Source organism: Pezoporus occidentalis, unplaced genomic scaffold (assembly GCF_034315485.1).
Source record: "Pezoporus occidentalis ecotype Australia unplaced genomic scaffold, CSIRO_AGI_Poc_V1 ctg114, whole genome shotgun sequence".
Lineage (NCBI taxonomy): Eukaryota > Metazoa > Chordata > Aves > Psittaciformes > Psittacidae > Pezoporus > Pezoporus occidentalis.
Genome location: NW_026912929.1, coordinates 168,861 through 191,874, shown reverse-complemented (window position 1 = coordinate 191,874; position 23,014 = coordinate 168,861). Strand labels below are relative to the sequence as shown.

Below are 23,014 nucleotides of genomic sequence, written 5' to 3'. Positions count from 1 at the left end.
CCTCCCGCGGCCCTTCAGGCCGGGCGAGGGCCTGTAACGGCCCCCCCTGTGCGGTGGGCGCGGGTGCTAGGCCCTGCTCCTTTCCCTGCGCGCCCGAGCTGGGGGGCAGCGCCCCCGGCGAGTGCAGGGTACGTGCGCCTGCTTAGTGCGCCGCCAGCGCCGGGCCGGGCCTCCGCGCTCGCAGCTCGGCCCCGCCGCGGCCCAGTAGGCCTCAGTGTCTCCGGCGCCGCGGTGGAGCAGGGGCGAAGCCGTCAGCCCGTCCGCCCGCCTGACGCCGCTGCCCGCGTCTCTTCCAGAAAACCGCGAAGGACGATGCTGACCCCGCGCTTCGGCCCTGCGGGGCGGCCGTGCCCTGCTCTGCCCCGCCGCTGCTGCTGAGCCCGGAGAGCGATCGCGGCCGGCACCATGGCGTCCGGCTGCCCGCCGCCCTTCGGGGACCCGGCGGAGATGCGGGAAGGGTTCTTGTGCCCGCTCTGCCTGAAGGACCTGCAGTCGTTCTACCAGCTCCAGACGCACTACGAGGAGGAGCACTCCCGCGAGGACAGGGATGTCAAAGCGCAGCTCAAAAGTAAGAGCCGTCACCGGCACTTTAGCGCGTTCGGTTCTGCCAGGCGGGGGCACCGCGGGGCTCCCGCCGCGCGTTACCTCAGGCCCAGGCAGAAGTTTTACATTATTTCCGATACTTTCGATAAGAAAATTCGGAAGCAGCCGTTAAAACCCATCACTCTTCAAGTGTCTGTTTCTGTGTGTGACTTATTATTGGCCCTTTGGGTTGCTTTGTTTTTATCTGAAAACTCTTGATATATGCTGTAACCCAGATGAATTCTCAAGCATTACTTGAAGACCTTACTGAATAAAGGGAATCTCTGGTACTTGCCGGGTACTGATTTATTAATCCCGTGTTCCGACAGTAGGTAAAACTGCAGTTACAGTGTGTGAAGCTCAGAAAGGTTGTTGGGGAGAAAAAGAAGAATGTGGGTGGAGCTGGCAGTAGCTGCTGGGAACGTCCCGGGGTTGTGCTGTGGATTGCCATCTGCGGTCTGTAAACCCCTTTGAATTCTCTTTAAGTAAAATCTTTACCCTTTTATCCCCCTTGTGTACTCGGTGTTGTCTTACCTTGAGAGAAAAATGGGCCAAACCTGGTGATAATTCTGTGTGTTCCTGTAAAAGTCCTTTTGTGTTTATTATATGAGAGAGGGTGGCCTGGCTGCCCTGAATCTTTACTCTTGCCTCTGCTTTTCCCCTGAGATTGATGACTGTTATTTCCTCAGTGAAAGTGTTGTGGGTTTAACAAGCCTATCTCAAGGGCAGCACAGAATATTTCACAAATCTTTAAGTTGCTTTCCATCCGTCTGGCTACTTCCTGGCTCTTGGCACTGTGCCGCTGTTGGACAGCGAAGGCAGAGTGCTCAGTACTGCAGCTGTGTTCTTACATGGGTACAGTGCTGCAAAGAGCTGAATCACAGGTGCTTCCATGGAGCATTTAAACCAAAGTAACACCGTGGTTTTCACCATGGTAAGAGGAAAGAAAGCAACAAGTTGGGTTGGCAAGATTTCCAAAATGCTTTTATTTAATACAAAACACCTGCGCTTTGATTTTGTTCTCTCAGTGTTCTCTTAATCTAGACTAGTGTACTGTGACTTCTCAGGCCATCTTTCATGCATGTTTTTACATAAAGGACGTTGGTTTTGTCTGCTTACTTTCTGTCCTAGGTTTTCATGTCAAGGTCTGTCCAGTGAGGTCCCTTTTAGAAGAAGGAAGGTCAGCAGAACCACTGATTTAAATTGCCTGTTGTAGGGACTGTGCTCAACTCTAACTACTCTAACTGGAGTTCTAGAAATGCTTACAAATCACTGTATTGATTCAGTTGGGTCATATTGACGTGGTTAAGTTGGAGTTCACGGGAAACAAAATTATGAGGATTGCTTGAAAAGCTTTTGTGTGTGTGACAAAGCCATGAGGCATCCCTACTTCTTTTTGAGTGTATCAGGTTTTAGAAGTCTCAGGTACAAATCTGTTCTTTATTTAGGTGGTGTAAACTTGAACTGCAGGGTCTAGCTGGTGTTTCTGTGCTGGCTTGAGAGTAGGAGGAGAAATCCCTGACAGCTTTGTTGAGAAGTGGGTTTTATATCACTGAGTGTAATTTTGGGAGGTAGCATAACTTCCACAGCTGACTGTGTCTGGCAAGAAGAGTAGGGCCTTCCGCTTCTCCTAGCATACAGAGAAGAGCGTAGCTTCAGAAGGTCTGGAGTTTCAAGCCTCAGGAGACTGCCCTCTTGCCAGCATTGACAGGAGATTGGGGCTTTTTAGTGCTTCTGAAAGTATTTATGTGTACAAGCACACTGAAATTCTTAGTTTGTAGTTTGTGCAACAAGACGGTGTTGAACATCCTTGAAACCTAAGAAAGTCCTCAGGAATTCAGAGAATGAAGATATTATCTGCATGATGCCCCAGAATGCTGTGAAATGGGTCCTATAGTTAAAGACAGCTTACTATTTTACAGTGAAGTCCTTGAATGGAATGTCTAAAACTGCTGGTTTATCATTAGGATCATAGTGCTACTTTGCGACAGATAACAAAGAGCATTTCAAGTCATCTGTGATTCCCTGAGCCACATTCTGGTTCTAAGCAGAGTATGTTGAGGGTGAAACTGTCATCAAGGAAAAAGATCAGTACTAAAAGATGAGAAACTTCACGTGACAAATATTTGGTGACTACCTGCCACATTTGGTAACTTGGATTTATCCTTTTCAGATCTAGTCCAGAAGGCCAAAAGAGCAAAGAAGAAATTGCTGAAACGAGAAGGAGATGACAGAACTGATTCTGGATCTCAGGAACGATACGAGTCATTCAGCTATGGTGGAGTAGATCCATACATGTGGGAGCCCCAGGAAGTTGGTAGGAGAGCTAGAAAGTGATATGCAGCAAGGATTTTTCTTTAATTGGGAAAGTGCTATAGTATTGCTGATGCTGCATGGAACTGTGTGGAGTTGGTTTTGAGAACACTACTAGCTGATAATAGCTTGCCAGATGTAACTAAGGGATGAAGAGGGGCAAAAACTTTGTTGCAGATGTTGTCTTCAACATAGTGCCTGTTGTTTTCTGTATTAGAAAGAAAATGCTGTTTTATTGCTAGCCTGGAGGTTGGGCTTTAACCTGCATGTTTTACTTAGGGCAGCACCATGAAAATGTAGGGTTCTAATTTGTCTTTAAAATTTAATTTGAAGATGAGACATAAGTAGTGGAGAGCTGTCTTTCAAGGGGCATTTAAATCCATTCAGAACACCTGGGTGACTGTGAACACTTTTTGCTGTCTCTCCAGGTGCTATGAGAAGCCATCTCTCTGATTTCAAGAAACACCGAGCAGCCAGGATCGATCACTATGTAGTAGAAGTCAATAAGTTAATAATCAGGTTAGAAAAGGTAAATTTGATGCTTTTAATATTTTTAATATTTAATATATCTTTAGTATGAAGTGTGCCCATTTATCTAGCAGCCACTTTTATAAAGGATACTAAACTAACACTCTGTTCACACATTACTGTTTTCCTTTTTTATCCTTGAGTACTGTGCTTGGTCTGAGCCCATACTGTGGATTTGACTTCTGTTTTGTGCACTAGTTTCAAGATGAAGATACTACATCCACCTGCTTCAGGAACTGTTTCTTTCCCCATATATTTTCTTCATCAGTGGCTATATTTCTCCCTGATTTGTTTGTCATGATTCTTCCAGCTTTCCATTCTTCAAAATCTACCAATGATATACTTGCATTTTGTCTCAGATAGTGCTGGATGCTGTAAGGATTATGTCCAAAATGCTCTGATTTGTACAGGTTTGGTGTCATTGTTTGGAACTACTTCATGAATATTGCATTAGAAATAAATAGGGAAGTTGCAGGAATCGGGTGCAGAACAGGCTGAGACTTCTGTCTCTCCAAACCTATAGGTTTCTTTTTCCCACTGGGCTGGACTGTATTGGTTTTTTTTCTTGCAAAGTGCCATGTTCTTGAATGTGTTGTTTATCTCCTTCTAGCTTACATCGTTTGACAGAGCAAACACTGAGTCAGCCAAAATAAGAGGTTGGTATGAGCTTGTTTGTTCTTGTAGTTTAACCAGCTGAGGAATTAATTGAATGAATATTTTATGTTGTGTGTATTCCTCCCTACTCTTGCCGTATCACAGCTATAGAGAAGTCTGTTGTGCCTTGGGTCAGTGACCAGGATGTTCCCTTCTGCCCAGACTGTGGCAATAAGTTCAGTATTCGAAACCGACGTCACCACTGCCGCCTTTGTGGGTCTATTATGTGCAAGAAGTGCATGGAACTTGTTGGTCTTCCTTTGGCAAGTAAGTACGGTGTGTGATGTTAATTCCTCCTCTCCTTAGCTCACTCAGTGCTAACTCTGTCCTGCCTTTCTGCCATTAGAAAAAAAGCTGCTGGTAACATTCTGTCTATGAGGAAAACTTGGTCCTTAATTCATCATTCAGCCACTTGTGTGTGAAACAGAGTAAAAATGATTTCTCCATTGTTTGTTTCCATTCCTTCTTCAGGTTTGGGAGTGTTACATAACCCTAAAAAAGTTACTAGAAGAAGCAGTAGTATATACTACTAGTAAATACAATTAATATTTAGTATTTGAGTCTACCAAGTACCATAATTATGAAGATATAAGCTCAAGGAATTAAAACTGCCAAGGTTCTTGACATTTGAAACTATTGCATGTATTTCCAGTCTTTGCCATGGCTGTCCACATGCTGACATTAAAGAAATTCAGCCACAGGCCTTTAAGAAACCTGTCAAACTTTAATTTCCTCATTCAGCACATTGGAGAGGACACCATATTTTCTGTTGAAATAAATAAACTGAACTCTCCAAACAGCTCAGTTAAGCACAAAACATGGGCAACATTAAGGTACCTGTTGTTGCACATGCTGTTCTATAACTGTGCAAGCTCCAGCGTGAGAATGCTTCTAGGCACAAGCCAAGTAGGTGCTTCTCAACAGTCTGCTCTCTAGCTCCTTCTAGGATGGAGCAGGTTTACAGTGAAGACCCAAATTCTGACTTGCAGCCTTGATTGTCATAGGTTCCTGTGTGTCTTTTTCAGCAGATTATTTCAACTTGGTTTTCAGATATGACCTGAATGTGAAGTTTTTGTTAAAGTGCAGTTCATTTGTGTCAGTAAAATCTGTTGGCTTCTCCAGTTGCTGTAAAACTTACCTGTGTGTAATTTTTAGGCAAACTCACTAGTGCCAGCAGAGAGGCCTTGGGTTCTCATACGAGCCCGAACTCCTCACCTAACAGTGTCCATGGCTCCCGCCGTGGCAGCATTAGCAGCATAAGCAGCGTGAGCTCAGTTCTGGATGAGAAGGATGATGACCGAATCCGATGTTGTCGGCACTGCAAAGATACCCTGTTGAAAAGAGAACAACAGATTGATGAGAAAGAGCACACTCCAGAGATTGTGAAACTGTATGAGGTAAATCAGAGTCTTTGCTGCTTCCATCCTCAGTGTATCTGCCTGCGGTTGTCACTACTTGACTTCAGGCTTGTTATCTCATGTCCAAGTGCTTACTTGATGACTTAATACTTGCTTTTGTTAGAATCGATTCTACTTTATGCCATGTAACAAAGATATGTCTGAAATGATGGAGCTGATTGCCATGCAGTAGTTATATCATGATAACACCATTTTAAGATGCATCTTCATTCTCATACCTTAGAACTGATAGTTCTGAGACGCACCTCTCAAAATTGTGAACTGTGTCAGCTGGGATTCCCTAGAACAGTTCTTATTTAAACCAATGATACGCGGTGCACTTTGGGCTGCACTAGCGCTATAGGACTCAATATTGTCAGCACTGTTTGTCATCACACTCATGGCAAATGTTTTTTTAAACCAGTGAGATCAATCAAGAGTGTATGGTTGGAACATTGTTTTCAACTGTGTTGAAAGCGGGTACTGACAATCATCAGGTGTCTTTTAAATTGAGTCCACACCCCCCCCAAGTTAATAGTAATGGGAGTTGGTGCGCTTTGTGAAGAGATTTAAGGCTAGAAGTTGTCCAAGCCATCCATTCTAACAGCTTTTGAATGCAAAATTCACCTTGCAGAAATTCAGGGAGTCTTTCGCTGTTCCTGACTATGCCATCTGTGTTGGAAAAATAGAGGGTCTTGTCATCCTGAATAATTAAATGGCTTTTCTCATGGTTAACTTTATGCACATGCAGTGTGCAGGGTTTATGTCAGCATGTACTTGCATAAGTGTTTAATGGAAGTTCTTTTTTCACGCATTTTGTTTTAAACAAGAAACTCCGATTCTGCATGGAGAAGGTTGACCAGAAGGCACCAGAGTATATAAGGATGGCAGAATCACTAAAGTAAGCCCTATTTGCTGAGTTTATGAATGTATGTATGTACTTTTCTTCCCCAGAAGACTAGGAAGGACTGAGGAACTGTGCCAAGTCTGCAAGAGTGTGTAAATTATTAAAAAAGCACTGTTAGATTATCTGTTGTCTTTTGGACGCTCTTCAGAGTAGCACTGAGTTACCTATGGATGGTAACACTGGCACTTCCCACGGAGGTGCCACTCATATTTTGATGTGTCATCCTTTCAAGCCCTTTAGAGTTGCCACTTGTTAAATCTTCATAGAGTCATAGAATCATAGAGTAGTCAGGGTTGGAAAGGACCTTAAGATCATCTAGTTCCAACCCCCCTGCCATGGGCAGGGACACCTCTCGCTAAACCATCTCACCCTAAACCATCTAACCCAAGGCTTCGTCCAACCTGGCCTTAAACACTACCAGGAATGGAGCATTCACAACCTCCCTGGGCAACCCATTCCAGTGCCTCACCACCCTAACAGGAAAGAATTTCCTCCTTATATCCAATCTAAACTTCCCCTGTTTAAGTTTTAACCCGTTACCCCTTGTCCTGTCACTAGAGTCCCTAATGAATAGTCCATCCCCAGCATCCCTATAGGCCCCCTTCAGATACTGGAAGGCTGCTATGAGGTCTTCACGCAGCCTTCTCTTCTCCAGGCTGAACAGCTCCAACTTTCTCAGCCTGTCTTCATACAGGAGGTGCTCCAGTCCCATGATCATCCTTGTGGCCTCCTCTGGACTTGTTCCAACAGTTCCATGTCCTTTTTATGTTGAGGACACCAGAACTGCACACAATACTCCAAGTGAGGTCTCACAAGAGCAGAGTAGAGGGGCAGGATGACCTCTTTTGACCTGCTGGTCACGCTCCTTTTGATGCAGCCCAGGATACGGTTGGCTTTTGGGCTGCAAGCGCACACTGCCAGCTCATGTTCATTTTCTCATCGACCAATCTTAGTCATCTTGGGGTAACTTCTAGTGCTGTGTGTATTGTTAGCTGGAAGCATGTCTTACAATGAAGTTGTATTTATTTCTTAGTGCTGGGGAGACAACCTACAGTCTTGACAATGCTAATGACTTGAGGGTGGAGATTCAAAAAGTATACGAACTTATAGATGCCTTAAGGTAAAAGATCTCTCCCTTCCTCCCTCCCCCAGCATGTGTGTGTCTGTCTGTTTATGACTTCTCTACAGTTTTTTCCAACTACTGGTGTCTCTGTTTGTGTATCACATACCTGCTTATTCATATGGACAATCAGTTTGTTCAGCTGTAAGGAGCGTGTGAAAAAGGTAGATGCTGTCCTTGTGCACCATCAATTTCTACTTCGTTTTCCAGCCTTAAAAATCATGCATTTCTCTGCAGTGCAAATAACTAAGCCAGAGGAAACAAATAGAGGCACAGTTGTTTTTTGTTTGGGTTTTGGGTTTTGTTTGTATTTTTTTAAAGATGAGTGGGAAGTCTTACAACTTGTAACCCCCACAGTGCTTTACCTAAAAACATGAAGTTTCATCCAGTGTTGTCTTGCTCCCCTTCTGTTGCACTTTTGCTGGCCCTTGTTTCTGAACTCATGAGGCTTTGCTTTGATGCAGTAAGAAGATTTTGAGTCTAGGCTTGCATGAAGATCCCCAGCCTCATCCTAAAACACTACAGCTGCAGAGAATGATAAGATATTCAGCTACACTTTTTGTTCAGGTAATGGAGCAGATGTTATGAACTGAATGTAGATTTTTGTGTAGTGTTCTCTTCTTTGCCAGGCATCCCTGTGGCTTGCAACAATTTTGACAGGAGGTTTAGTTCTAGATGTTTTCTGTATAGTCATTAGTTCCCCATATAGTCTGTATGTACTTGCGTAGTCATTGCTTGTCCTAATGACTTACGGCAGCCAAAAATGAGCTAGCTTGAATACAGAGAGTGCAGTCAGAGCAGCATTGAGTTTAGTGACCTAAGAGAATGTGTGAATCTTGGCTTTGTCTCTTGCTGAGGTATCCAGCTAGCAGGATAGCTCTGGCAGCAAAGACCCGCTCAGGTCTGCAGCAGTGACTACAGTGTAGATGTACCTTTTCTTTGTGGGGTGTTCTGTTGGTGGCATCTCTCTTTTCAAATACTTGAATGCCTGCAAGCAACGATGTGTTTCAATTTTTGCCAGGAGAAACTGCTTGGCCTGATGTCCCTGCCAACCAAAGATCAGTATGAAGAACTGAAGAAGAGAAGACTGCATATGGTAAGACAGGTTAAGATCTGCTACATCATGGGTCAGGGGCTCCTTCAAAAGCTTAAGCCTCATAGGTGTGTGTGCACGAGTAGCTGGATTTCAGTTTTTCATTTTTTTTTAATGCAAATCGTTCCATGCCTCATGTAACACAGTCACTGTATCATCCAGAACATAAACAGGTGTGTAGTGAGCAGCTGAACACCTCCAGAAAGCAGCAGTGACTTGGTGGCATGTGCTGTTTCTGCAGCCTTAAACTATGTGTGTTAATCTACATGGGTTTTCAAATTGTATTCTGGAGTTCATTTGCACAAGTAGAATTTGGAGGCTGCTTTTGGTGGTGAAAAAGGATATATGGGAATAAGGATACCTCTTTTAAGAGAGTTTCTTCAGTTAGGAGGGAGGATATCACTAATTGTAAACTAAAGCAGCTTTATTTTGAGGTAGAAGTTGAGAAATAAGAATTGTTGCACTCCAAAAGCTAATGATATGGATGGCCTTTTAACACAAGATGCTCTACTACAGATGTCTGCTATAGTCAGGTGTGATCCCGTTGCTGTCCAAATCAGTCTTAGAGCACTCTTTGCACAGTTGCATTCAGCATTTCTTGTTCTCTATAAAGCACTGTCACTGCTCTTGCTTGCCTTTAAGTTTGTAGAGGCAGAAGTCATGGGACTTTGCTCAATATCATCACAAACAAACTGAAGGGAAGCATTTGGGTAGTACTATGAAAATAAGTTTTTCTCTGCAAAGTCACCAGAAATGCAGCTGATTCCTTTCAGTGACAGCCAGCAATGTCTAAGATCAGTGAGTTGCTTGTACCTGCAGATGTTTAGAACAGGATTTTTCATGGTCATGGTGTTCTCTTAGTATGTGTTCTTCACTTTAGGTGGCTCTTGAAACACATGGAAAGCAAGAAGAAAAGCAGAAAGATTTAATCTCCAGATCTGCAGCTGCAGTTAATGGTGATGCAACTCACCTGAAGAAAGAAACAGTCAGGAAATCTGAAGGCTGGTTACCTACATCTAGCATATCACGTGAGAGTGAGATAGCAGACCCTCTTCTTCAGCAGATTGACAATATTACATCCTTTATTAAGCAAGCAAAGGCTGCGAATAGGATAGACGAGGTCCATATGTTGCAAGAGAACCTGAGGCAGCTTCAGGATGAGTATGATCAACAACAAACTCTGAAAGCTATTGAGCTGTCTAAAAAACAGGCAGAAGAGGAAGAGATGCAGAGGGAGGAACTTCAAGTGCTTTGTGAAAAAGAGTGGGAAAGAGAACACCACAAACTCATGTCTCAGCATTCAAGGACACGCTCCTTAGACTTCAGAGAAGTCAAGCAGCATCAGCAGGGAGTTGTAAATGAGCACCATAACTTGACAGCATGTGCACTGGATTTGGATATTACTCGGGTCAGAGGGGACCCAGGTTTTGAGACTCCTGCTGTTGAGCAGCTGCCAGCTAAAGAGCACTTGATTTTCACGTTTGCACCCCAGAATGTCCCACAGTGTGACAAAGCCCAAGATCAGCCAGCCAGTCTAAACCCCTTTGAAGATGAAGCAGATACCCCTCAGTTAGAGGAAGATCCTGCTAACCCATTTGCCAAAGACACTTCTCCAATGGTTTCTTTCTCTAACACAGCTTTGCAAAGTGATAAAAAGGAATATAATCCATTTGAAAATGAGGAGGAGGAGGAACAAACTAATGGAGCACCTGGCAGTACTTCAAACCCTTTTGAAGAGGATGAAAATCCATTTAAAAAACCAGAGGGCAGCTGGAATTCTGGGAATCCTTTTGAAGAGGGATCTTCTACCAATCCCTTTGAAGTGGAGGACGACAGTGAGAATTCTGGAGAGGAGGCTATAGAGGAAGAACTGCTTCTTCAACAGATAGATAATATCAAAGCTTATATATTTGATGCCAAACATAGTGGACGAATGGATGAGGTGGAGGTACTGACAGAGAACTTAAAGGAATTGAAGCGCACACTAGCAAAGCAGAAGGAGAAATCCAGCTGCTGAAGCAATGGGGCTTGGTAACCATTATTTTAAATCTGCTGTTAAGATATGGGAATGTAGAGCAGATACTTGCAAAGAGGAGTACAGATCACAAGGGGGAATTGGGGGAGTCTTGACTTTCATGCACTTTCAGCTAGGCATTTCCACTACTACTCAGTCTTGAAGAATCGCTGAGGTATGCTGCTGGTCCCAGACACTTGTGTTAAGGAGTTTTGGAATGACTTGTTACAACAGTGCTGCCTGGTCTTGTTTTGTGTTTATTTTGGTCGCAGCGGCTAAGTGCTAATAGGGAACTGTGATTTGGAAATGGTTGCAATGTTGGTTGTTCTCTTTCCCCCTTTCTGTTACAACAGTATTGGCCTTTCGAGTGGGGATTTAACTAAAGAGAGACAAAAACTTTTCAAGCTCTGCACCCCAGTAATGTTATGGTGCAGTGCTACAGTGCCTGATGGTGTTAGCAGGAAGTGCTGTAAAAAGGCTACTGTGATTCTTTGAGGTGCAGAATATACAGATCAATTTTGTGCAATGCTAATATGTAAAAGGGATTTTAAGACTGAGAACTTTCTAACTGATCTTAACATGAGTAACTTTTAATATGTTTATAAAAATCTGGATGCTGTGTTTTCATCACCTTTAGTCTCCTTTTTGCTCGGAGCACAAACTACAATAATAGAGCATGCTGGGTTGACTTCAGAGCCCTGCTTCAGGGAGCAAGTACCTACTTGTTTCTGGGGAGAAGAGCATCAGGCTGGCACCATTTCAGACTACAGTAGGAGTGACCCTCCAATTCCTAATTATCTTGTGGAATCTGCACATTCCTTCTCTGGGTGACCGAATGATCACGTGTGTCATTTGTGAGACTGGAACCCTCTTTTTGTAGAATTCAAGGAACAGAAATCTTGTTTACAATGGAGAGCTGCAGTGCCACTGAACTGGAATTCTGTGAAAGTTGGGAGACAGTCTGTGGCAATAGGGTCAAATAGCAATTCTGTTTCATATTTGATTCCCTTTGGAAGTTGTTCTGAGAATCAGGTATGTCTGTTTTAAGTAAGAAGCTCCAAATTTGAGTGATCTTGGGATCCTGTGGTCCAGGGGATGCCTGGGTGATGGCCAGCACTGGTAATGCAGGAGGGCTTAGAGCTGGGCTCTGAAGGTTGGTATCAGAAATGTGGGATACCTTCAGGTTAGGTCAGCCCATGTCTTTGCGAGAGATGGGAGTCTGAGCTGCCTGGATTTTTATCTTTGACAGAGGTCCATCATCAGGCATCGGTGTGTGAAAGGGTGGAAGGGAGAAGTTAATCCAAAAGATGTATTTATTTAAAGCTGAAATAAAGATCACCCTGTATAGCACTAGTAGTGGGCTTACTCAGAAGTGTAAACTTTCATGGAATGGGATACGTGTTAACTAAGTCTCTGATAATATATATTAATTAGCACAGCTGTAACCCAAGCGTTGTAACATTTTAGAGACACAAATAATTGCACTACCTGGAGAGCGGGGACTCTGGTTTTAGCTTGCTATAAATTGATGGAGGAGGGGATTTGCAGAACTCTTGTTTAAAAAAACCAAGCCACCTCCTCACTTAACAGCACTAGTAACTAATCAAAAATGAGCAGCCCATTAAAGACACTTGATGTTCTTACTGTAGTCTAAATCTGATGTTGAAAGGTGTGCAGAGCAAGACCATGAAGGTTTTATACCAAGATGTTTTATTAGAGTTGATTTTTAGTCCCTGAATGTTACTTGGCACCAGGTGAAAGGAGCACAGGATTCTCAAAGCTCATAACCTAATAAAATGTGCCCTGTGGCACCAAATTTACAAAGGTAGGAGAAAACGGATGTTAAGACAGGGAAATGTAACCCCTGGAACTGTTTTAACAGAAGCAGTGTAAGGTAGATATTTAAGGCTGTTCATTGGTCAGGAGGACTGTACCCTGCACTGTAACCCAGAGCTGTTTTGGAACCAACATGAAAAATAGTTTCAGTGGATTCAGCTTCCATATTTTAAAAGTGTTTTTTCCTTGTTGCAGCTATCCTGCCTTGTTTGTATTTTCAGTCTAATACACTAATAATTAAAGTAGCCTTATTGTACATGTATTTTTACAAGCAGATAACAAACTAGCATACCTCATCTTTTGTCAGTGTTAATGTGACAGACTAGACAACTCATACCTAAAGTCATCTCCAAAGTGAAGACTTTACGCTGATATTAGGGCTGTTGTGAGGCTCACGAGGCACAAAGGAATGAAGACGTCCATAAAGCTCAGTAAATGACTAGCATTGAATTTTGTTAAAGCTGCATGCGCTGCTCTGTGTGGGAACTTTGTAAAGAGATGAAATAAACCAACATGTTTATTTTGTGCTGTGTTTGGTCTGGACAGTTCTTATAGGACAGGTGAACTGGTGTGAAGTTTTGTACTCGGTCTTTAGCTCCGCAGTCAGCTGCTCCAAATTGCAAGCAATACAGTACAAGCACATGTTTATCTGCTATTAGAGGTATTGTGTGACTGTTTGGTAAGGCAGAAGCTGTGATGATTCAGAAAAGACTTTTAGCCTAGTCTCTATCCAAAGCAAACATGATCTCATTATACAACCTTATACATGCAGGCACAAGTAAGATACAGGCGTTGTTTCACTTGTTCTGTTTGCCTTATATGCAGTGTTGACTGTAATGCTTTGTAAAACTGGCACCAAAAAAAGCTGGCTTTCAACTTCTATTTATTTTTCACTTTAATTATTCTTATTGTAGCTCTGAGAAAACTTTGTCTCCCGTGTATTATATGAACTTGTTTGTTCCTGTTTCCAGGAGCTTTTAGTTCTTTTTCCCACTGAAGTACCTTGATTATCCAGCCCCGAGGAAAAACAACTGCATGGCTTGAGCTTTCAGGCTGATGCTTCATTTTTCATTGCAGCTTTGTATTTTCCCCTCATCTCTTTGGGCAGTGGCACAAAAGCAGGGCAGGGAACCTGGCCTTCAATTTCGCACATACATTCTCGCAGATGGTACTTCTTGGGCCCAAACGTTGCTGGATGTGACAGTTTTTTCTTTTCCTTCTCCTCTTTTTCAAGCGTTTCTCTAGAAACAAGATCCATTTGTTATTATCAGAAGCTTGAATGGTGACATTTCCTCTCCTTCCCCTGGCCCCAGTTTACCAGAAGGACAGATTTACAGTTCCTAGCTCATGCCAAATATATCTGGGAGAAGTTGCATTTCCCTCTGTATACCTGACAAGTTTGCACGGATTGTATTATGACATATGCAAGAGGGTACAGGAGGTTAAGTGTCACTTACTTGCTTTTCCCCAGGATTTTCTTAATGTGCTCATTAATCTCTTTGTTGGTTTTATCTTCCACATCAACCAAAACTTGTTCTCCATTGTCTGTCAAGACAGATTTGTAATCAGACACTTTCACAATAGCTGGAGAAAAGTGTTTTAAACACCCAGAACTAAGCCATCAGCCTCTGCTGCTGTTGGGTAGAGTGTAACGTTTAAACAGGAAAAGCAAAGAGCATGACTCGGGGCGGAGGCAGAGGGTTGCAGGGGCTTTACTAACCCATGGAGCTGCTTCCCTGCACCCGCTCCCTCCTTCTGCAGCGCAGGCCGCGGCCGGTTCAGACCCCGCTTCCAGCGGGGAAGCCACCGCTGCAGCCGAGGCTGCGCTCAGGCCAAGGCCGGCGGGACCTACCCAGGTAGAACCGGAGGAAGGGCGAGGGGGTCATGTTCTTGAAGAGCATGATCTGCACCCAGGGGTTCTTGTACTGGATCTGCGGGATGTTGAAAAACACAAACTTTCTGGAAGGAAGAAGAACACAGGCGCCAGCCGGGCTGTCTCCGCGAGCCCAGAGGCCGCTGAGGAGGGCGCTGAGCCCCGCGCCCCGTCGCGCCCGCGCTCACCTCGCCCCTTCGCTGAGCTCTCCCCCCGTGTTGTAGTTCACGGTCATCACCTTCACCGAGCTTTTGAAGATGATGTCGCCCTGGTTGAGGTACTGCAGCGTGCGCCGGATGGGGAACCGGCCCTTCATCGGCATGGCGGCGGCCGGAAGTGGCGGGACCCGGAAGTGGCGGGAGCCGGAAGTGGAGGAGCCGGAAGTGGCGGGAGCGCAGGCCGGAAATGCACCCGCTGCACGGCCTGTGGGGCGGCGCCGCGCTCGTTTGCTCCGTTGTTATCCCCACGGGAGCGGGTGAGGGCGCCCGGAGGTTGCTCACCCCGATGGGGTCCTTGGCACGAGCGAGCGCACGTTTCTGTCGGTAACGGGCCCGACCGCTCTGTCAAATGCAAACCCGCGTTTTGTGCCCAAGGAAAACGTGCCCGGCTGGACGCGGGAGTTCACCCGCTGTGCGGAACAGAGCCCGAGCCCGTTACCTCCGTTACAAAGTGTGTGTGAGGGAGCTGAACCGAGACCCAGCGCATCACCTTCACTCAAGAACTGGGAACAGGAAGGAGCCGCCAGGTACAAGAGAGCGTGAAGCACTGTCTATTAACAGCCAACGGCCTCCTCCAAAACCCGGAGAAAAACAAGGCCGAAGAGGATGAATTAAAACCCTGAGGAAAAGGTCCTTCTCCCTCAGGTGGTTCCCTGGTGTCAGGAGGGTTCATGGGACTTACCTTCCCTCTTAAAACCAGTTAAATCACTCAATCACAGCAGTGAAGGGAAAATACAGTTTCCCCCTGAAAGATAATAAATGATGTGTTTGGCTTAGACACCTAATGTTTAAAAAGAAATTAACTGAAGTTAATAATAAAACCCAAGGACACATTTATATTTGTAATTCACTTTAATGGTAAACCTCAAATAGGTAGTATTAAGCCACAACAATATAATGCCACATTACATTAAACAGTTATTAAACAGCATTTAATAAAATGCATAAGCTAAATCATGCACCGCAATACTCTATATACAAACACAACAATGCAAATCCCTCTTCATGACTGAAGACACAGATCAGATACAAAATTCAGATTAAAAAAGAACATGCTGTTATTTTCGACTGCTGTCGCACATAGTGCTGACTTCACAAAGGAAGCTGTGAGAAATTAACAACTCCTGCAGGATTTTTAACTTGGAATACAGTAACAGAAACAATAGTTTTCTAGATTATCATGAACAAAGACTTCCCAAAAATATCCCAAGGAATTAGATGATTCCTTTTACAAAAACTGCTGTTCTTGCAGGAGCTCAGAACTCCTCGGTATGCCAAATAGACACAATGCATACACAATGTGCAGGCTGCGAGTTAGGAAGCTGAACACAGGCCTGCGATGGATTCTGGAGTAGAGAGTAATTACTAAAAAGATTCCCGTGTTCACTGTTGACTCCATGTGTGAGAAGGTAATGTGAATGCTCTGCAAGTGACGTGCTTCCTTCTCAAAACACATCCTTTTAATTTGAAATGTCTTCAGACCTGCTTTCAATCCACAGTCATTGAAAGGATTTTAAAATGGACCTGTGCCTTGCTATCATTTATCTACGATGATCAGAAAAACGCACAAGAAGCCAGTTATTCTGGGGTGTTAGAGACCTGGCAGGAGATGTGCTTCTCAGAGTTTTGCTCTCTGTGACCAGAGAAAGCTCATTTCACATTCCACAGTTTCCACAGAGCATTACAACAGAGCATTACAACAGAGCCTCTGTTGCCACTTACATGTGAGTGCATTTTGTCCTTCAGAATACAAACAATTCAAAAGTGTATATAAAAAAGTTCACAATCTATCTTAAAATATGCTCTTTTCTAAGTTCTCAACTGATCTTTTAAAATGGATTAAATCCTGATCAATACCCCAGCTGGCTTCTTAATCTTTAAAAATGTTCCTGCAGTTCAGTGATGTTAATAGACATTCAGGTTTCCATTCAGCCTTTAAAGAGGAAAGCAAACATTATTGGAACAGCACCAATTGATTGTCAAGACACCAATGAAGGACCATCTGTCACAGGAATTCCTGCCATTAATTTAAATAATTTTCCTGCAGAAAATCTCAGTAATAAGGTTTGAAACATTAGAATGGATGCTTTACCATTTTTTTCCTATATTTGGAACAAAAGTTTACAAACACATACTAAAGCAAGAAACAGAGGACATTCTTAGCACTTTGCAGAGCAAAGGCTTTACAAGCAGAGGCGCTGACTCTCAAAGAGGTTTGTGTTTTACTTAAGCTCACATTGTTTTAATTGGTGTCTGCTCATCTGCCCAAGTCTTTGACACATTGAAGATGGCAATAAATGCCCAGAAAATTCCTCTTCACCTTTTTTAATATGACAGAAACGAGACTTGGTGAACTACTCCCCTATGTGGTCTGTGAAATGCTTTTTTAAAGAAACAGAGTTAACAGAATTGCTTTACAGAAGGTTTCCTTTGCAGCTTAAGTCATCAGAAGGCCAAAGGAACAAGAACTACTTGTATTTTGATAATTGAAATGTTTGAATACTCGCTATAAGTAATTACTTCAAGTCTGATTTCACAAATGCTGCATGTGCCCACCTGTCATGTGAAGAATAGAAACCGCACACAGAGTGCAAGATCTGCAGAGATGACAGGGTCAGGAAAGGATAGAACATGAACATGGACATGGACATTAGTCTGGCGACTAAATGAACTAACCAACTTTGTTCAGTTTAAGCTAGACAATAATGAGAATAACTTTGGAAAGCGAATATACAACTGAAATGCATTGTGAAAAATCTTGATGCTTGCTAAGAAAGAAACTAGGGGCAATTTAATTACCGCTGCAACAGAACTGTCATTGTTTCACTGAGCAGAATCTTGGTTTCATGGTTTGGTTTCATGTTATCATTATGGCCTTATGAGTATTTTTTAAACAGCATCCACTGCATCCTGTTCTGTGTGCTACAGCTCACTGATAAGGGGCAGCTTGGTTTTCTTCCAGTCAGCCACCGCTGACGACTTAAAAGCAATCAATCCCTTCCAAGTGTCACTGCAAATAAAACTTTTACAAGAAGTCTCTCGGAAGGCTGCAAGACAAGGAGTATGGCTTGGAAACAGGGAGGGCTTTTTTTTTATGAGTGTAGTTATGTATTTATAGTATATATTCTATTAACTATTTACTGGCAGACTTCTACACCTCAGATAAAAAAGGGTGAAAGGAATAACGAAAAAGGACAGAAAGTTCATGGAATATATTTGCCAGTTCTGAGCAGAAAATCCTAAAATCAGGCTGGATTTAGAAAAAGGTGCAAATCTCTGAAATTCAGGAGGATTCACCTGCTTAAGTGAGGCTCAATTTGGGCTAAGAAATAAAAACTAGGAAGCTCTGGATTAGCAAATGAATTAAAAGCTTTAAGAGATAGAATGGTATGAATAAATGGCTACATATCTGTACATATATACATACACTACACACAATCTATACACTGTACATAATATTTAGACAGGTATAAACATATACATTCATACACACAGACATACAACTATGTACATATGCCTTAGCTGCTCAAGTGAGGTTCAGTATTCAACATGCAGAAATGCACAGTGGTGGGAGGCACAAAATAAAGGGGTGTAAAAACTCATCAAACCCTTTAACAAGAAGGAAGACAGGCATGAATGTAACAATTATAAGCCGTTTCCAAAGCGTTCATGTAATCTGGAGGGTAAAACACACTGTGAGAATTACGATGGTATTATCTGTGAGGAACAAACTTACATGACTACACAACATAAAGCTCAGTAACCATTATATGATTCTATGAATAAGGTAATTCAGGGGTTTGATGTTTTCCAAGTCCAGTATGTATTCAGACTTAGAGCATTTAAACTTTACAAAGAACTTCTCTTTAACCTGCAACCTCATGATAAATAATGTTCTTTTTTTTTTCCACATGTATTTCCCATATAATGCTGATACCATTGACTGCAGCAGAAGCAGAACTGTAGCATTATCTAACAAGAGGGGTTATGGCATTTTTCATCAAACAATAAACTTGAACTTAGTTCAGGGGAATTTACTGTTAAAATGCCTCAGCAGCTTTAGAATCAGGAGGTGCAAAAAGTAAATGCTTTCATTTTCTCCTCTTTGCCATGCCCTCTTGAGAATCTTTCATATAAAGCTGGTTTTTAAACTAATTTTGTGTCATTCAGTATGCAGTAGACACTGGCAGTTTGTCCTTCCTCTCTCTGCCCCTTACTTTCCTCTGATATAGATAGTTTGCCACAACCTACTTGTTTGCCTGGTATTTCTCCTTTTTCTATTATAGGCAAGAGTAGAGGCAAAAGAAACAAGCTACCTTATTTGTAACCAAAGGAGAGGATTTCAAACAGAAAATCAACATTTAAAGTGTTTTTCTCTTCAGGATCCTGCAGGTTATTTGCTGGTGCACCTGTGTGTTGCTGACTGGGCTGCCAGCCCTGCTGCTCACACCACCCAAGTCAAACAGGGCTCCACCTGGTGCTGTTAATGCAGAAAGCTGCTTTAGTCCCTGCTTCTCTGCCAGTATCCTGAGCCTGATAATTTCCAGTTCCCTTTTCCCGGCTAAACTGTATTCTGATAACCTTGCTATTCATGCTATTCAGTGCTTTTTAAAATTATCCTTTAGTAACTAAATGGTAGGTAATGAAGGAGGAATCCTAACTACCGTCTTAATTTTAGTGAGCAGGGATGTGTTCTGGTATCTTCAAGCGTCTTGGATGAACTCATTCAGGATATCTGTGAAAGTCCTGTGTGCTACACACAATGAAAACACTCAAGTTTTTTTATAGTCTCTGCCAAAGAAAGAACAGTCAGGATACTGGTTTCACCTAGAAACTTCATCCCTGACTTGTTTTCCCTATCACACCTCAGAATAGGCCCTTTGCCAAAGGCTACAGCAGTGGTAGGGGGAGCCAGCTGTAACCAGCCCAGCAATCCCCAGTCAGTGCTGTTCCCTGGAGGCATTATGGCTGCCCTGCGGACCAAGGGCTTCAGATTGATGGCCGAAAATGGTACCAACTACTCGGTGGTGACCAACAACAGTTTCTTGCCCCAGGGTGTTCTGAGTCAGCCTCCTTAATAATCCGGACATTTCAAGGCAGCTAAAACAAAGGCCTGTACGACTTGTATGATCTCTTTGAAGAATCTCTCCTTGGAGATTTTTATTTTCTACCAGTTTCATGTCAGAGAACTCCACTGGCACCAGCAGCACTGCATCTGGTTTACAATCAGTGTAAACAGGCAGAGAAAGATGACTGTTGCACATGGTCTTAGTTCTGTGTTTCTTTAGTCCACTGTAAGTAAATTAAAGGAAGGAAAGTAGTAAAGCTTCCTGCCCTTGTCACAAATGCAATAAAAATCATCATTATTATAAAGCTAACTCAGAATGCTCCTACGCAGTTCTTGGTCAGTGTTCTTTTACCTACAAGATTCAAATCCAGTTTCTTCTCAAAAGAGAATAGAAAAAAAATTGAAGTGCATGAAGAATGGCCATTACTGTCTCCTTATCGCTCCCTGCATGCCCCAGCCTCAGCCAGTGCAGAATTCTCACATTTGTGTGAAGCAATTATTACCAGTACACACATGTACTGAAGGTCAGAAAGATCTAGTCGGTTTATCGCTATATTCCTACCGAGTTATTTTCCTTTCAAGAGCAGCAGAAACAGGACCTTGAAAATTCTGGAGAGTGAATTTTAGGCACTAAGTAGAGCTTCAGCGAGATGTCACTTTTCTCAGAATCTCTTTCAGACAGAATCTCTTTGCTTCCTAGTTCTGTAAACACAAGTTTGGCATTGAAATTTGGCCTTTATGAAAACAAGCTATTTCCAGACATAAAAATGTAATTGTTACAATAGTAAAAAACCTCTCCTGACCCATATTCATAAGCTAAAGTTTGCACTTGCAACAAAGAAACAAAATGAAACTGATGTTAAAGTAAAGCTCGGAAGATGAGCTTGTTACATCTGCTGGTTACTGCACTTGAAACAAACCTCAGAACAAAAAAAAAAAGTGCTGAACTAGATTTTTGTCACATAAAAACACACAAGTAGAAAATGCCTCTTCCATGCAAATAATTCAGCTGATGTGTGCAGCTGATGAGCCAGGAGCAGATACAGGCATTAACTGCCATGACTTTAAAAAAAACAAAAAAACCCCCTTTGTTTAAAATATTTAATGCAAATAATCATAATAAATAATACTAAACTGAAGCAGTGCTAGCAGCTAATGGCCAATATGGAAAACATGTGGATGGCTCATCCCTCTAGACAAAAAGTAGTTAATTTTATAACTCCATGGAATATCAGTCATTAACTGCAGTGGTATATGATTGACTGTAAACGCTATTTTAGTTTCAGACTAAGTCGTTGTCCTTTTTTAAGCCCAGCCAGTAACTCAGAACCACACAGCCACTTGCTCCCCCTCTTCTTCCTCCCCCTGCTACCAGAAGGATGGGGAGGAGAATGGAAAGAATGTAACTCCCATGGGTTGAGATAAGAGCAGTCCAGTAACTAAGGTATAACACAAATCACTGCTGCTACCACCAATAATAATAATGATAAGGGAAATAATAAGGGGAGAGAATACAATTGCTCACCACCTGCTGATTGATACCCAGCCTGACCTGAGCAGTGATCTGGGCTTTCTGAGTGACTCCCCCCAGTTTCTGTACTGGGCAGGACATGCTGTGGGATGGAATACCCCTTTGTCTAGTTTAGAACAGGTGTCCTGTCTCTGCTTCACCCAGCTTCCCATGCCCCTCCTCCCTGGCAAAGCATGAGACTGAGAAAGTCCTCGATCAGAGTAAACATTACTTAGCAACAACTAAAAACACTGGTGTCATCAGCGTTGTTCCCAGGCTGAAAGTAAAAAACACAGCACTGCACCAGGTACTAAGAAGGAATAAAAATTACTGCTACTGCTGACCCCAGCACAGCCATAGGAAAGTTGAGAGCACTCAAAAAATGGGAGTGTTGAGTCAGGGAAGGGGGGGTGTGCAGAAATAAGAGAGCTTTGTAATGCAATGATAGCCAGGGGTTCTACACATTTCAGGTTTTAAACTGGATTGATGATGAGGGTGTTTAAGGGGTACAGAGGAGTAAATTTGGAATTACAAAGAGCATATTCAAAGACATCACACAGCTGTACTTGAAAATGACTGTTCTTCCAGTTAATGACTGATTCTCCCCGCAGAATACCATCTGACATAACTGTGTTGGTCTGAACAGAAACTTTAAAGAACTTGACTATTTCATCATTACTGTGGCAAGAAACACATTTTTTTCCTCTTAGTTTGGGTAATTCCTGTAGCACATAATAGTCACTATGACTGCACCATAGAGTGCATTACAGCTGTGCTAATGGTTGCATATAATGTGGATATCTGAGTTCAGAATCCACATTACTATCTCCTGCAGAACATAACAGCAAGTGATTTTTTTTTGTAGAATAAATGATTGTCTCCTGTAGCATTCTACATTTTCATTGAAATCACTGGCATTCCGACTAAAGACATAAGCAGGTTTTTCATTTTCCATACTCATAAGCAGGATGTTGATGATGTCACTTTGACAAGAAGTGATTACAAAGTGCTAGTATTATTCCCTGGCATTTATTAGATATTAATTCCAAGGATACTTTTAAATATATACATACTGTTCTTTTTACTTTTAAAGTAATTTTACTATTAATCTCTGATATTATAAAACTCTCTTTAACCACCACTAATTTCTAAATACAAAGCATGTGAAAAGTATGTTCAGTAATCTATAGCCTTTTAAATGAAAGGCATCAAAAATATTCCTTGTGGCAGAAAAGGTCCTATAGCAGGTCTTTTAATAGCTGCTTAAATGTTGTCAATGTCAGCAAACAGACAAGGAGAAACCTGACAGGAAACTGGTAACAAGTTGAAAACAGTTGTACATACCAAAACGCTATTCTTTTAACTTCATAATTCTATGTTTTTGTGAAAACTACTTTGATCCATCTCATTGCGTTGTTCCCACTACGCAGACGTGCCAGTTATTTGACCATTATATTCTGCAGTTTCCATTTTAAGAATGTAGGGTATTATGCTGTCAATGGGAACATTTCCAATGAGACCAGTAAAAAACAGTTCCTCGGTGATGCTAGAGTTCATCAGCCGAAGTGCTGGAAGGCGAACTAGAATCCGGGCTAGCCTGAAAAAGAAGTTCAGTGGATTATAAATACATGTAATACTAGTTTAAAACACTTTGTGGCTGAAGAGCTGTATCTGCTTTTATTATTACCATAACTCACGACTGGGAGTAAAGAGGCAATAAAAGCTAACTGAGCTATCTTAAAAAGAATGGTTGCTTTTCTATCCTGTGAGTGAAATGAAAAGCCACCATTTTCTCTGTGGTTTTCCAAAGAAAAGGATTTTAATGGCCTTTATAGATACAATGTGTATGTACAGACACAGTCCTGGTCTGCTTTTGAAACTCCCAGCTCTCAAAGCACTTC

At 42.5% G+C, this 23,014-nt stretch overlaps 3 protein-coding genes and 1 long non-coding RNA gene across 9 annotated transcripts in view; 1 reads left to right on the top strand and 3 right to left on the bottom strand.

The window, feature by feature from the left end:
- Window positions 1–106: 106 nt before the first annotated feature.
- RBSN (rabenosyn, RAB effector) lies at window positions 107–12,969 on the top strand. Its single transcript, XM_062636007.1, has 12 exons — window positions 107–128; window positions 297–568; window positions 2,756–2,899; window positions 3,324–3,424; window positions 4,034–4,079; window positions 4,183–4,344; window positions 5,233–5,474; window positions 6,305–6,375; window positions 7,415–7,501; window positions 7,966–8,068; window positions 8,523–8,597; window positions 9,475–12,969. Exons 2-12 carry the CDS (start codon window positions 406–408, stop codon window positions 10,609–10,611), a joined length of 2,331 nt encoding a protein of 776 aa, XP_062491991.1. The 5' UTR covers window positions 107–128; window positions 297–405; the 3' UTR covers window positions 10,612–12,969.
- Window positions 3,426–5,340, bottom strand: LOC134172771 (uncharacterized). The gene is made up of 2 exons (XR_009968009.1): window positions 5,216–5,340; window positions 3,426–5,134 (listed from the first exon to the last, which is right to left on the bottom strand). It is a non-coding gene; the product is annotated as an uncharacterized LOC134172771 (long non-coding RNA).
- Window positions 12,970–13,310: 341 nt separating the features above from the next.
- On the bottom strand, window positions 13,311–14,674 carry MRPS25 (mitochondrial ribosomal protein S25). Its single transcript, XM_062636138.1, has 4 exons — window positions 14,506–14,674; window positions 14,297–14,403; window positions 13,902–13,989; window positions 13,311–13,685 (listed from the first exon to the last, which is right to left on the bottom strand). Exons 1-4 carry the CDS (start codon window positions 14,637–14,639, stop codon window positions 13,493–13,495), a joined length of 522 nt encoding a protein of 173 aa, XP_062492122.1. The 5' UTR covers window positions 14,640–14,674; the 3' UTR covers window positions 13,311–13,492.
- Window positions 14,675–22,123: 7,449 nt separating this feature from the next.
- NR2C2 (nuclear receptor subfamily 2 group C member 2) overlaps window positions 22,124–23,014 on the bottom strand; it is a 32,355-nt gene continuing 31,464 nt past the window's right edge. For 5 of the 6 annotated variants that reach the window (XM_062635969.1, XM_062635981.1, XM_062635960.1 and 2 more), the window contains one exon: window positions 22,124–22,710. In XM_062635969.1, coding sequence (XP_062491953.1) covers window positions 22,536–22,710 — 175 coding nt within the window. In that variant the 3' untranslated portion in view covers window positions 22,124–22,535. The remainder of the gene's footprint in view (window positions 22,711–23,014) is intronic. The other variant, XM_062635988.1, reaches the window with a different exon arrangement.

What these genes read in the sequence shown, in the direction of transcription:
- RBSN (XM_062636007.1), top strand. Translation starts at nt 406, where the DNA reads ATGGCGTCCGGCTGCCCGCCGCCCTTCGGGGACCCGGCGGAGATGCGG. An exon ending in AGATTGTGAAACTGTATGAG is followed by an intron (nt 5,475 to 6,304) that starts GTAAATCAGAGT and finishes GTTTTAAACAAG; the next exon opens with AAACTCCGATTCTGCATGGA. An exon ending in GAACTTATAGATGCCTTAAG is followed by an intron (nt 7,502 to 7,965) that starts GTAAAAGATCTC and finishes GCTTTGATGCAG; the next exon opens with TAAGAAGATTTTGAGTCTAG.
- MRPS25 (XM_062636138.1), bottom strand. Translation starts at nt 14,639, where the DNA reads ATGCCGATGAAGGGCCGGTTCCCCATCCGGCGCACGCTGCAGTACCTC. An exon ending in GAGCTCAGCGAAGGGGCGAG is followed by an intron (nt 14,404 to 14,505) that starts GTGAGCGCGGGC and finishes TCTTCCTTCCAG; the next exon opens with AAAGTTTGTGTTTTTCAACA. An exon ending in CTTCCTCCGGTTCTACCTGG is followed by an intron (nt 13,990 to 14,296) that starts GTAGGTCCCGCC and finishes CTGTCTTGACAG; the next exon opens with ACAATGGAGAACAAGTTTTG.